The 14,612-nt window shown below is 40.0% G+C and overlaps 1 protein-coding gene across 4 annotated transcripts in view; it reads right to left on the bottom strand.

Moving 5' to 3' along the window:
- Positions 1–12,762, bottom strand: part of LOC106958489 (endothelin-2) — a 36,578-nt gene extending 23,816 nt beyond the window's left edge. The window contains exons 1-4 of one of the 4 annotated variants that reach the window (XM_015050408.1): positions 12,657–12,762; positions 12,513–12,576; positions 2,827–3,017; positions 2,668–2,741 (exon numbers count right to left, since the gene is read on the bottom strand). In XM_015050408.1, the coding sequence (XP_014905894.1) occupies positions 2,668–2,741; positions 2,827–3,017; positions 12,513–12,521 (274 nt within the window). In that variant the 5' untranslated portion in view covers positions 12,522–12,576; positions 12,657–12,762. Of the gene's footprint in view, positions 1–2,667; positions 2,742–2,826; positions 3,018–5,865; positions 6,021–12,512; positions 12,577–12,656 lie in introns of those variants that run through there. The other 3 variants (XM_015050409.1, XM_015050406.1, XM_015050407.1) reach the window with 3 other exon arrangements.
- Positions 12,763–14,612: the final 1,850 nt, after the last annotated feature.

Here is a 14,612-nt window from a genome sequence, read left to right as displayed (position 1 = left end):
CATCTAATTATTAAACACAAACAAATCAACTTCAAATCAGATTTAGAACAAAAGGAGGATAAAGGCTGAAGATTACTCTATCTGCTAATAAAATATCAGGTGCCTTGGGTCTAGCATCCGTTTCTTGCAGAAAGGAGCGGATCCAGAACCGGGCCGGCTCTGCACAGACAGCAGGCAGGTTCTGCTCTCTGCTTCTTCTTACTTTCCTCCACATCTCGGATGGCAGACACAGAGAGGAACACATTAATGTTTTAGATGCCTGCAGAGACAGGCATCTAAAACATGAAGTTGTACTAATTATTTTTTATTCAGGTCTTAAATTTGAAGACTCCAGACCTAAATGAGACCTGATGTTGGGCCGTTTCAACATGTGTTCATCATATAAAGGCTTTTTATCCATTAACTCTGAATTAATCTAACAAATCTGACCCAGAATATGCAAATTAACTTAAATACAGCTGCATTTCAGCCAAACCAGTTTAATGAGGGAAACCTCCAGTCTCAGTATTCATCAATTTATAAATTAAATCATCTATTTAAAGGTTTTCAGAGATTTAAAGTATCTCACAGAAAAACCCAGAATGCTCTTTGCACAGGTAATCTTGTTGAATAGATTTAGAGGTTTAAATACAAAGCAGTTTGTCTGAGGTGTTGCCTTAAAATACATCCACAGGTGTGAATCAACCAATCAGAAGACTACAAAGCAGTGACATCATAATCTGGCCATTTAATTATTTAAACATTTGTAGAATTAGAGAAGGTGAGCATCTTTTTTACATGGTGAAAAACAATGTAAAATGTTAATACAGAATTTGTTAATGTTTTCAATAATTGCATTTTGAATGTGATCAAAACAATCCTGGAATGGTGAAGATTGATTTATTTATCTTAAATGGTAAATGAAAGAATAATAAAAAAATAGGAAGCTGTTTTTGTCTGAGTAGAGAAGAACTTTGACATAGGAACTTTAAAGCTTCCAGACTGTTCAGCAGGTCAGGGAAACGATGAGCTGCAGAGGAAACGGATGCATGACGTTTTCTGCAGCTGTAAAAGAAACTTATGAAGCTGAAATCTGACGTCTCTTTATCATGAGAGACCAGGGCGTTCAGGCTGGTGGTCAGAGATTTGTTAAATTTATGACTTCATTTTCTATTTTTACACCTTTATAACATTCAAATTAAACAGAATTAAAGTGGGGTTCTTGTGAGCTTTTAAGCATCATCAACAGAAGCACTGATATTCTGTATGCAGATTCCTCCTAACAGTCTGAGGTAAACCTAAACCAGGGAGTGGCAGCCAAACTCATAAACTCTAGATTACATACCTTCTCCTACCAATCTCTGGATTTAACAGCATCTATAACTTAGAAAGGATTCATGTGAAATGAGAGAAAGCTTTTAAAACTAATCCTGGGTCTTTGACTGAGCATGAGATGTACCAGCCTGAGGGGACGTTTTGTTTTCACCACTTACTCTTGCCGTCATAGCAGAACAAGGGTGCAAATTCAATTGTAAATCTAATTTAAAATTAAATTCTGCAGCACACAAAGAGCTGCCTGTGATCCTTCATGTTTTATCTGCTGGGTTGACGCAGGGGCAGACAGGAACCTGCAGGTAGAGGGCCAGCAGCCCCAGGGTCAAACACATTCCAGGTTTTCCTGTGTGCAGACATGAACCCCCTGTGATGTTTTGCATTACATTCCTCAGGCATTATCCAGCAGGCAGGGAACGTTTTCCTCACATATTTGGTTTCTTGAAGGCATTACAAATGTCCTTCTGTCCTGCAAAGCTCATCAGTGCACACAACTGCAAAAAGCATCAATTTACCATGGGGAAATAAAGAATCCATAAATTACCTCTCTGACTGAGTAACAGCACACAAACACCCACCCTGAGTGATGCTTCTAATTATTATTATCCACCAAAGTCTGTTGATAAGTGTGAAACTGTCAAGGAAGGAGTGACTGCATGTTACCACAAGACAAAAATCTAATGTATTAACACCTTTCAGCCAAATCAGACCAGGCTTTTACACGTTTTTCACAGAAATCTCTTTAAAACACTCGCCTTCAGCTACAAGCACTCAGAGACAAACCTGCCTCAGCTGTGGTGCAAATAATCAACTTCCAACTGAAACAGATTCACTTTCTGGAACAAATGAGCAGAGTGTTGCTTTTATTTCACTTTTCATCATCAAACCTGAACATGTTTTAATTAAAAAAGACAAACTGGGATTTTATCCAGGCTCAAAACTGACCATCAGATTGCAGTTAACAGAAAAACGTATTTTCTTTCCACACCCAGATTTGATGCTTTCATCCCATTTATTACGTTTTCTCACCTTTGGTCGGTTCCAGCCCTTCAGATTACTCAGCTGCCATTATCCTGTCAAATTCCCTCATCCTCTGCAATGCAGCTGATGTTAAAGCCGGGACTTCCAAGAGTAATTATAGAAGAAAAACATGCATTATGTGTCCTCAGTTACCTAGTGACACAGTCCTTTAACCTCATGAGATCACAGAGCTGGAGCTGCCTCACTGTAATGCTGTATGCAGTGAGAAGATGCATATTGAAGCAATTTTAAAGCAAAGTCCTCAGTTTGGTTGGAGACAGAACCTCACCCATATCAACAGTAAGACTAAATCATGAAGTTCAGAACGGGTCTTACCTTGAAACTGATGGATCAGCATCAGAGTCGTGGCGAGAAGCCAGAAGTGAGTGAAGTCCATGCTGCTCTGCAGCCTCCAGGTGAGAAACGAAAGAAGAAAACTCTTTAGTCTCCAACCGATAAATCCTGCAGAAACGTGGCTGCTGTAGACCTGAACACCTGCGGGTCTGAATGTTAGCGTTGTGTTCGTACGTCCAGACGGATCCGCTCAGGTGGCGCTGAAGGAAAACCCCGGTATGGAGGGGCTCAGAGGCGTCTGCACGCTCCAGCAGCAGAGAGGATAATGAGCTGGGTGATAACAGGCGGAGAGGAAGGAGGAGGAGGAGGAGGATGCAGAGGAGAAGCAGCTCCTGCAATGAGAACCATAAATTAAAGCCTCCTCTGGTTGACCTGTGTCACGCTCTCACTGTGGTCCGCTCTGCTCGGCTCTCCTCCGTAACCTGGAGTTCTCCAGGGATTCCCTCACAAAGCCATCCTCACACACCAAGCTGCCCTGTTTATTTTTAATCTACACACCCGTGAAGAAGGAAAAACATCCATGCTACCCTGTCTGCAATGGTCTGGAAACGTTTTTCCACTTCACAGATTCCTTCTGTTTTTCCTCACTAAGAGTTTCAATCTGGTCATCGGCTGTGATTAACCTCATTTTCTGACCTCATGTCCCTCCATGATCAGGATGAGAATCTCACTGCCTCAGTTAAGGTTTCTACTTCATGATTCAACAATAAGAGAGAGAGACTGGCCAAAAATGGGAGAATCACTGCTGACCCAAAAGAACACAGAGGTCCGATTCACATTTTCCAGAAAAAGTCCTGATGATCTCGAGGACTTTGGGGAAAAACGTCTGTGGACTGAAGAGACAAAGGAAAGCTTTTAGAAAGGTGTGTCTGATTTCACTTGCTGTAAAACTAACAGGATGCTCAGAACCAGAACATCAAAACTACTGTTCAACACGGTGGTGGTAGTATGATGCTCTGGGACCTGAACCATACATTCAGCTCCATAGAAGGAGGAGAACATCCAGCTGTCCATGGATGGATGGATGGATGGATGGATGGATAAACAAAATGGCTGATAGATGGATGGATGAGCAATGAATGGACAACAGGAAATGAAGGAATTGAAGGATGATGGATGGATGAACAGATGGATGAATAAACAGATTATGGATGGATGGATGATGGATGGATGGATGGATGGATGAATAAACAGATTATGGATGGATGGATGATGGATGGATGGATGGATGGATGGATGGATGTCTCGTTGAGCTCATCCAGCTTCTCCTCCATTTTGGATCTGATCGCAGGTCGTTTCTGCATCTCCTCATCGTCAGTCGGACATTTTCACTCAGATGTTTGGAGTCTGAATCTTCACCAGGCGTCTCTGTTCAGGTTTTCACCCAGACCCGTTTCAAACTAAAGACCCAGAGACCCAGAGACGCTGTCAGAGACCCAGAGACGCTGTCAGAGACCCAGAGACGCTGTCAGAGACGCTGTCAGGGACCCAGAGACACTGTCAGGGACCCAGAGACGCTGTCAGGGACCCAGAGACGCTGTCAGGGACCCAGAGATGCTGTCAGGGACCCAGAGACGCTGTCAGGGACCCAGAGACGCTGTCAGAGACCCAGAGACGCTGTCAGAGACCCAGAGATGCTGTCAGAGACCCAGAGATGCTCTCCCTCCGTTATCCGGGGTTCAGACGATCAGAAACACCTTCTGCTGAGTGACAGGCTGAGACTTTGGCCTTATTTTACCAACACATCGGCTTCACGGCTGTTCACCGTCCTCCAGGTGAAACTGAGGGAGGGTGAGGTCTGTGTTCACTCATTCAGCCCAACAAGCACACTGATGGAGGATGTTACAAATCCTTTATCAGCCATTCATCATTTCAGTCCCAAACGAGCCGTTTTCAGCTTCACTACTACTTTGGCAGGTAATATTTCTGCATTTTTGTTAATGGGTCTCTTCCGAGGTCAGCTGGAAGAAAACACCAGGAAAACGACAAAACTTCAAAAAGCAGCTCAGTGGCTGTTTTATCTTTTCGGGGGCCAGGTTTAGGGGAAGCTGTCTCGCTGACTTTCTGTCAGTCTAACCGAGGATAAACGTTGTGGTAAACCATCATAGGACGTTCACAGGGACAATCCAAACATCTGGGAAGCAGATCCTGTGGTGAATAGGACTCCAAAGAGTCACTTGGTTGGGTTCCCCCAAAAACAGCTCCAAAAGACCTTGTAAACCCCATGAAATGAACAAGCTGTCCCAACATGTGTGATTCACCTCAATAAAAGAGGAAACATAAACAGGCAGGGTCTCATTAGTGGACAACAGAAATAAACCTAGATTCTTTTTTTTTGCTAAAACCTGAGAGAATCAAATGACTTCCACACCGATTAAAGTAAACTGAGTCCACCTGTGTGTAATTTTATCTGGGTATTAAAGCAACTGTTCCGTGAAAATGTCAAAACTTTTACTGTGCACATCAGAGAACAACCAGGATCATGAAGACCGAGGAAACCCAGCAGGTCAAGGCGAATGTTGTGGACCAGTTTAGAGCTGCAGGTTTGGGTTCTGCAGCAACATCCAAAGCTTTGAGCATCTCTCACAGCGCTGTTCCCTCCAACTGGACCGACTGCAGGCCTGCAAAGACCTTCACCTAAAATCAGATCAGATCTGTTGGAGACTCAGATTCAAAGCACATTGAATTTTCCTTCCCATGAAAATCACAGTGTCAGTTAAACTGAACCAACACAGAGGTAACGGATTTGAACAAGATTATACCAATATTTCTAATACGTATCAAGTTTCCAAAAGATGTTGCAAGAATTAAGAGCAACTGAACATTTATCAACTGCTAGCCGTTCTGCAGTTTGAGGTTTCAACGGACATTAGACGCAGAGAGCTCTCCATGGTAAAATGTGACGATGGAGAATCAATCAGAGCCAGCGAACAAACACTGGCCACAGCCAGAGAAAACCATCTGAAAGAAGAAACAAACCGCTGAGATACCAAGTAACAGACATGAAGCAGGTAGGCCGAGGAAAACATCAGCGGCTGACGGCAGAAATGCATTGTGAGAACTTTAGAGAAGAAACAGATGTGAAGGAGATCAGCAGCTACTCGAGATTATGCAAACCAGATATTAGCAAAAAGGACAGAAGGATTAGAGTCAGATTTACCACTCTGTTCGCCTACAAACCTGGGTCTCGCTTTGGTAAAGTGAACTTTGATATGTAAATGTCAAGCGGACAGGAGACTGCTCTAAATGCATGAAGTGGACGACAGCACAAGGCATTCTGGGTAAATACAAACGGGCTAGTTTAGCGCTAGCAGAAGAAATAGCTGCTTTTTCGCAGTTGTACAACTGCAAAAAAACTGACACTGCTCTAATTTTGTTTACACTTTTTTATGTTTTCTTCATTTTTTGTGTTGTTTCCTTCTGTGGTTCTTGGTGCAGTGCCCCCACAGGCGAGGAGGTGAACAGGCTTTTCAATTAGTTTGGTTCATTGACAGTCCATATTTTTATGGACCAGGACTGTAGAAATGTGAAGCTGACTCTCTTCCTCACCACTTTACACTCACTCCAGTTGATGGTGGAGGTCATGGTCCGAAGAAGCCAAGAGAACAAAAGTATCTGCGAAAATCAACGATGCCGTCCCAGGTTTCCAAACCAGACACCGTGATCTCCATCAGATGCTGTTCATGAACAAGATCCACTTATACCAAGAACGTTGACACAGTTAGGTCCTTAAAAGCCACCCAGATGCCCCAGAGTCCCACAGCACATATCTATCCTGCTAAATAGCTAATGTGTTATTAAACCAAATAATCAGCCATGAGTCCCTCAGTAGGAGATTACTCCATCTGTCCAGCCCCTTGGATTTTATTTCATCTTGCAGACTCATTTGTGAGTCTTAGCATCTGATTTTTCCCAAAGAAAATGTTTTTAATGTTCACTTTAGAGATAATGTCTGCTCATGGGAACTGTGGCAATGTAAATTTTAGGGAGGGATTGTGGTTTTGTCAAATAAACCGTCTGTAGAGTTTGGGTCGGAACCTGAAACGTTTGGTAGTCCCTTAACACCTCCAGCTCAAACAGGCCGCTTTGACTTATTCTGTTGTTTTTGTCGTAAAAATGAGTAATGACTTAATGTTTTTCCAGGATTACATAAGAGGTCATCTCATGTGTTAATAATAAACACTTTGTGATTTAATAACCATTTAGAGGTGCATAAAAACTGACTTTAATTGGGATTCCTATGGTTTTTATTCTAGGGGAAAGTCGTTTTGAACATGAAGAAGTTAAAACTGTAAAATCCAAATATGCACCCCTGTGTTTTTAAGATACTTTAGCAAACAAATGAAGCAGTTAAACTCTCAAATGAAACTTTGCTATTAAAATGTCTTTATACTACAGAAGAGTCAAATTCTCAATGTTATTAAAATGCCACGGGAGGCAAAAATACCACAAAACAATATGATAAACTGCCAACATTACACAGAATATTACTGTGAAAAATTATTGTTTTTCCTGAAAATATGACAGTAGTCAAAGTTATTTTACCTCATGAAAATAGTGACAAATATTTTTCTCAAATCCTGAAATAAAAACTTTTTTAGAGAAATTATATGTTTGCTGATTCGATTTGTGAAGCAACTGGCAGCATTTTATGCAGAGATCAGAATGGTTTCATAAAAATGATTCAAATTCAACGGCCTTGATGGAAATATTTAATGAAATATGTGCCTGAAAAGACAAAATACATTATTTTGTAGATATATTTGTAGATTTAAAAAAGCTTTGGATACCATTGATCAGTGTGCTGCTGGAAAGTTGAGAAAATATGCTAAATGTTATTTTATAACATATAAAACCGAATTGAAAACCGTTTGAAGAGAAATATTATGCTAGATATGACTTATCTAAAATGTTTTAATATCTCATTGATCTTCTCTCCTGGCAGACGGAAGAGATTAAATTCCTGTTTTACTCTGGATATAAACTGGAAACGATTTTATTCGTATATAAAGTAAAAGACTCTGAATGGTGAAGCACTGTTGATGCACATTCACTTGTTTCATATTTGACACATTTTGAAGAAGTTTGTGGAAATGTTTGAAAAGCTTTTAACAATTTGAGAGAGAGAGAGAGAAAGAGAGAGAGAGAGAGAGAGACAGAGAGAGAGAGAGAGAGAGAGAGACAGAGAGAGAGAGGGGAAACTTTTAAAACTGCAATCAATGGAAAAAAGTCAGAAGTAAATAAAAGCTAAATTTTATCCAGCTGTAATTTATGTTTCAGAAGAAGAAAGATTAATGATTGTTTTCATGGGTAAAACCAACCAGACAACAACAAAGATGATTGTTAAAAGAAGAAAACACAAAATAGAAACATTAATGGAGAGACAGCAGACAGACTCGTGTTTTTTGGAAGACAATCCTGTGAAATTCTTCAAAAACCTCTCTGGTAATCTCTGCTTTCACGACAGCATCATAAAATGCTCTGAGCCACATTCCTTTAACCTTTTCTGTTGTTTTTTCATGTCTTCATAGACCCATAAAGAGCAGCAGTGTTGCATTTCAAGACTCGGTGGATTTAGTGAAAGTTGCACAAACTGCTGTGGGACGGTCACGGCTCTGAAACGGGCTGCAGCTTTTCCAAAAGAAAGAACTCAAATGACCTGACTGGAAGTTTTTCTTACTCCATTAAATCTCAATAATCTTTTAAGTACATCTTAGATTTTATTTTATATTCTACTACTTCAGAAGTTTTGAAAAAAGATTTTAGAAAGATAAGAAAAGTGCAGATGATGATGCTGTGGTTCTTTGAGCTATTTTACAGATTTTCATTTCAAAGCAGCACATCAAACACGTTGACATGATGGAAAAATCAAAAGAAGCCAGCACAGACTGCAGAGCTCCTAGAGTCAGGTTCATGCGTGTTTCTGATTCCTAAGCGCCTGGAGGTGGCATCTGGATCGACTCAAACTGCAAACAGTTCAGGAAGGAGACGGGTCAGAGTCCAGTAGATGGGCAGGTTCAGAGTTAAATATGTGAACAAAATCAGAAAATGTTAAGTTGATAAGAGAGCATCAGCACCAAAATGACTCAAACTCAAAGGATATGTTCCTTTATCGGTCCAAGAGGAACATAAAAAGCCTCATTTCAGTTTGACGTGTCCTGTGGTCAGTGAGGAACCTCCTGTCCTGCAGAGGCAGCTGCTCACTTTCATGAAACGGACCAGAAGGGACTGAAATGGATTTTTACTGAAGTCACCAGAAATTCAAGATGAAAAACTTTTGTCGTAATGCAAACTGAAACCTGCGACAGAACCAGGCCGCCTCCTTTCCTACCTTCACTAAAATCCCACAAATGTTAACATCTGTTCCCCGGTGTGTGGAGGTCACTCAGCACCTGTGGAAAAGCTGTGGAAACTCCCTACTGGGAGTACTGGGAGTGCTGGGGAGGTTGATAAATTCTCTGTACTGATGGCAGCTGGAAAGGGAGAGAAATATGGAGGTTAGGAAGACGAAGCCTACAAAGACAACACAAACTGATCTTTGTGTTGTCTTGGCTGTGGTCTGTGTAGGCACCAGATTTCAAATCCAAACTGAATGATTCACAGCTGCTTTGGGTTCTTTATCCAGCTGAGCTTCAGACCATCAGGTTTGTCTGAAGGAGGAACCTGTTGGTGTTTAATCAGCCAGATTGTTGGAGAAGTCTTCAAGGATTCCAGACATGCCTTCAAATAATGAATTTGCTTCTTAATCAGCAGCGACCAGAAGCTGTGTGACCTGAATGTGAGCTTTTAATCCCAGCCTGCTTGGAAGAAATAACTGAACCAGATGGATCTCATTTCGAAGGTTATTTACAGATTTCTGGAACATCTTAATATGCTTAAAAATTAATAGAAGAAGAAGAAAGCAGAAAAAGGCCCTCCGGGTGCTGCTAAATTAAATTATGCTTTTTAAAACGCGTAGCGACAAAGTCCTTGATCGCTGCCAAACAGAAATGAAGCAGAACGGATGAACTGCTGCGGCTCCTTTACCTCCCAGAGAAATGTTGCCAAACCAGAGACCCAGACTGCTGATGCAGCCACCAGGCTGCAGCTCCAAACCTTTAACCTGCTTCACCAGAGTCTGGCAACGCTGTCGAAGGAAGACTACCTATCTACGCTCTTCTCCTTCACTGTTGGATGCTTTGGTAACTGCCTGATCATTTCCTACAGCAGCTCCGTCAGATCGATTCATTTCTGCTCCAGTATCCATGTGGATCGGGTCCGGTCCAAGTCGGCCTGGTCGTCCTGGGACCTGATCTGTTTTTGTAAGTTCAGTTTTAATCTTAAGAGAAGGAGAAAGGAGAAGGCTTCAGCTAAGCAGCAGTTTCATAAAATAACAAACACTGTTGGCGAAAGAGAAATTTTTTAAACTTTTTCACAGGTCAAGACATTAATAGATTTATTGTTTTTTCTATGACTTGTTACCTGATTTATTCAACCTGGTTCTGAGTTAATGCTTGCTCTGTTTATTTGGTCCTGCATGTCATAATCTCTAATGCTAATAATTTTCCAGTAACACTTTATTTGAAGGGGTCTGCATAAGACTGACATGACACTGTCATGAACATGAAGAAGTCTTTATGAATGTCTATGACTGATGTCATGAGGTAAATAATGACATTTTAATGCAAAGTTGCCCTAAAAGTCCATTTAAAGTGCCAACTTTGCATGATTTTGTAAATAATGAAAATTTAATGCAAAGTTGGCATTTTTAATAGACTTTCACATTCATAAAGACTTCTTCATGTTCATGACAGTGTCATGTCAGTCTTATGCACACCCCTTCAAATAAAGTGTTACCAATTTTCCTATAATCAAATTTGTTGAGTTTAAACCATTTTTAAAGTAAATTTGTCAAAAGTCCTGTGTGAGAGTCTTCAACCAGTCAGAAATTCACTGCTTCAAAAATAAACCGTACGCTAAGATGAGAATCAATATTTGCATTTGGCTGATGTAATTGTTCATAATTAGGATTAATTTCTGGGATCTTAAGTGAACCTCGTCAGTTTCTTGTGAATGATTTAATTCAAAACCACGGAACAGAGGAAACATTTCACAAGGATCGATCATTGACGCTTATTTCCAATCAAGTCTGAGAATTTATTAACAAAATATTCCAACTTTACGCTGAATTATTCCATAAATAACTTATTACTCTAACTACCAACATGTAATCTGGTAACTTATAGGAAGGACAAAAAGAATACATAGGGAACGGTAAATGAAGGATAAAATCAAACCTCTGATAAAATGAAATACTGAAAAATCATTTCATCCTTAATCAAATCAGACAAATCTTCACTTTCTCCATATTTACCTACAATGGTGAAAAAAATCCAGATTTTTCAGTAGGAACTTTGTATAATTATACAACACAAATAAAACTAATTTTAATTAAAACTGTTTTAAAATACTATTGTGTTCCCTTGTTTAAAAAACTGCATGATTTTCTGCTCCTCTATATAAAAATCTAAACACATTTTCAAATATAATTTTGCAGCCAGTTCCTCAGACTTTAATGGAGAACTACATGTTGCTTCATAAATGGTATATTTACTGACTTTAGTGTCATTTCAAGCCAAAAGAACCGCAACAGGAATGCTACAATTCAACTTAAATTGAAAACTGGCATGAATGACAGAAACTGAGGCTGTGAGGTTGAAGATTAAACGTGGCTTGTTGGCATTCATAAGTTAATGCAATCATAAAGTTTGATGGTCTAAAGAAAAGGAAAAGGCTGCTGGATGAACAGAAGAGCAGTCTGGGTATAAAAACAGACATTTGTACTCCTTTAAAAACACTTCTCAGGTTTATTTAGGACATGGATACATGCGTTGGCATGGCGACAGGTCACTGAATCAATTCTTCACTTCTCCTGAAACGTAAATCCATCAGAAGCAGAAATGTATCTGCATGCCTGGAGTACCAGAGGTATTTCCCTCTCTGCAGATTTCTTTAGAGTTCAGAGGCTGAGTAAGTAAAACATCATGTCTCTAAACCCAACACCTAACATCAAGAACAGATGAGAACAAAGTCACTGACATCTATCAGACGGTTACAAAGGCTAAATGTAGCACTGATTATGCTACTATAGATGTTATGTAAACTCAGACGGAACGACTACTGGAGCTAACAGAAATTATTAAGAAATAGAGGATAATGATTGTTTTTAGTGCCACATATCTGGAGAAATTAAAGGAAACACCACAAAAAATTAAACATACATAGAATAACCCATAAAATAAACAGGAATATGTACAATACTGCAGCTAACTTTCAAAGTTAATGTGCACAAGGTTTGTTGAAAATGCAAAGAAGACACAAATCAGCAAAGTTACCAACTGAGACACATTAAACAAAGACGGTCCATGATTTTATTTATCTGATTTCAGTATCTTTAAACTCCATAAGGTCACCTGGCCAGCATTAACATTAACAGGACTAGTAAATTATTATCACTGCTAGTTAAAAACTTAACTAGACATTTTTCAATGGTTCTTGTGTTCACATAAATCAGACAAATACATGCAGTTATATTCACAAATGTGTATAATTTGAATATTCCTCACCAATAATTCAAGGTTTTTCACTGGTTTATGTGCCATATTAATATCTCACAGAATGCATTACCTGCCTAAGAGGCATTTTCATTTATGATACCAACTTAAATTCAATAAGTTCTTAAAATGTTGAACTATGTTACCATCAGCTGCAAATGCAGCCCAAACCAGTTAGCATTAGCTACCAACACTAGCATGCTAAAACAAACAAACATTTTATTCACAACTCACCAGTTGCATTCACAGTTCACTGCATGACAAACTTCATGGCCCAAGTCTCACTGGTAGTTCAGATCTCACTACCAGTTAGAGGAGCGAGCCTTACGGTGCAAAAGGAGCAGAAAGAAATGAAAGAAGAAGTTTGGCAGCACAAACCTGCAGCATCTTTAGCTCTCCCTGAGCTGACTGGGTAAAGCTGGAGCACCAAAACACTCCAACAGCTCCTGACTCACTCTGGAGGCTCCAGCATGCAAGGACCTGCAGGCCTCACGTCCTCAGTAAGGGTCAGAGGTCATGATTCAACAGTAATAAAGATGGGAGAGTTTTAACCAAAAGGTCACAAAGATCCGTCCCCTGTTATCGAAAAATCTTCTTAATGAAAACTTTTGGAAAAATATTCTGTGAACGGATGAGACAAAAGTCTCTGAGAGAAAAGGAACATGATTCTGTACCTGAAGTCAAACAGGGTGGGGGGGGTCTGATGTTGGACAAAATACATTAATTCTGCAGAAAACCATAAAATATTAAACAATCACCAGACACTCTGCTCAGTCCTTCCTCTTGTGCCTGTTCTCTGCCTCATTCAGTAGGGTAAGAAAGGAGGAGCGTGTTTAACCCTCTGTGGAAAATGCAACTCCAACTCCATCCCCTTTGGTGATGTTAGCGACTTTGACAATAGATTGGTTCCTTTAAGAATGTCAGCTCTTCATCTGCTGACTACATGCTGAATGTCATGTCTTTCCTAAAGGAAGAATTATGTCCCCAAGCACCAAAACCAGATTGTGAAACTGCTGACATCCCACAGTGTCTCAGTGAAAGTGACCGTTTCACTTTTAGGCCCTTAAAATGTGAACTGCTGCAGGAGAACAGAATAAAATCTGGATGTTGGAAAATGAAAAACAAGAGAGAAAATGTGTTTCTTTTCTGTGTTTTATCTCCATAAACTAAATCCGATCATCGCTGAGGCCGTTCATCTGATAACATCACATATTAAAGACATTAGGTAAAGTCTACAATAACATGCAGGGAGGCTTTGGCTATATTATGACACCTGAAACGCTGTTTGTTGAACTGAAGAACTGTTTGATTTAGCTTTGAGCTTTTATTGTGCAGTGATCAAAGTTCCCTACTGTAGCTCTTGTCCATTTATCACTTCATTTATCAGAGTCTAGATAAACTCTCCATGCTGTTTTCCCCTCAGGTTCCCATCTGTCCACAGCATGAAGGTATGTTATAAACTGCAGAGCACCGACTGATCGAGTCTGAAGCACGTCTTCAAACCTCAACAGGACCTATTTATGCTGCAGATTACAGTACATTTCTAAAATATTGCATATTTTTGCTCGTTGCAGCATAAATATAGGCCATACTTTAACAATGTGCATTCTGTGGTTTTAACTGTGACACTGAAAAGCAGCAGGAGGTTAACAGGAACAGGAGACATCAAATTCCTGCATCGCCAGAAGCTGGAAGCTCCAGAGAAAACCTCCCATTCCTGCATTGATGTTTGTTTGATTTTATGGTAGATATGGTTTATCGATGTGTCTGAGAACAAAAAATAATTGTGCAGTTCAGAAATAATCTAGTACTTTCAGTCAGTCAGTAAAAAGTGGGATCAGCATTTTATCAGAGAAACTTCTGTTTTTAGAGACGAGAAACTCAGTCCGACGCAGAGACGGAAATATGACTAATTGAAAAGTTTCCTATTATCAGATCCTGGATGAGGTGAGGTAGCATACGTAGCGTTAGCACGCCGTAAGAAGACCTACATTTAAACCTTATGTAAATACTTCATGGTAGGTAGATGAACCTTTCTGTTTTTGTGATTTTTACTTCCTCCCCTCAGAGTTTGATCTGTTTCCTCTCATTTTTTTCTTTTACCATGAAAAATGCAAGCATATGGTCCAGATCAGGGGGAAGTATTGGAGGGATAAATTACTGCTAATTTTTCTTCTCTGATGGATGTCCTGTCTCCATGACGGACTACAGGGAGTTCTCCTTGGAGGCTCAAACAGATGGCTTACTTTGGAATAAAAATAAGTTGTTCTCAGCCACTGAACAGTTTGTGGTGCTCATAAATTCATTTGAATAATTGGAAACATATATTCCCGC

This window comes from Poecilia latipinna, unplaced genomic scaffold (genome assembly GCF_001443285.1).
Source record: "Poecilia latipinna isolate Pla-1442-1.1 unplaced genomic scaffold, P_latipinna-1.0 Scaffold989, whole genome shotgun sequence".
Lineage (NCBI taxonomy): Eukaryota > Metazoa > Chordata > Actinopteri > Cyprinodontiformes > Poeciliidae > Poecilia > Poecilia latipinna.
The sequence above is the reverse complement of the archived record's forward strand: the minus strand, read 5'-3'. Positions and strand labels throughout refer to the sequence as shown.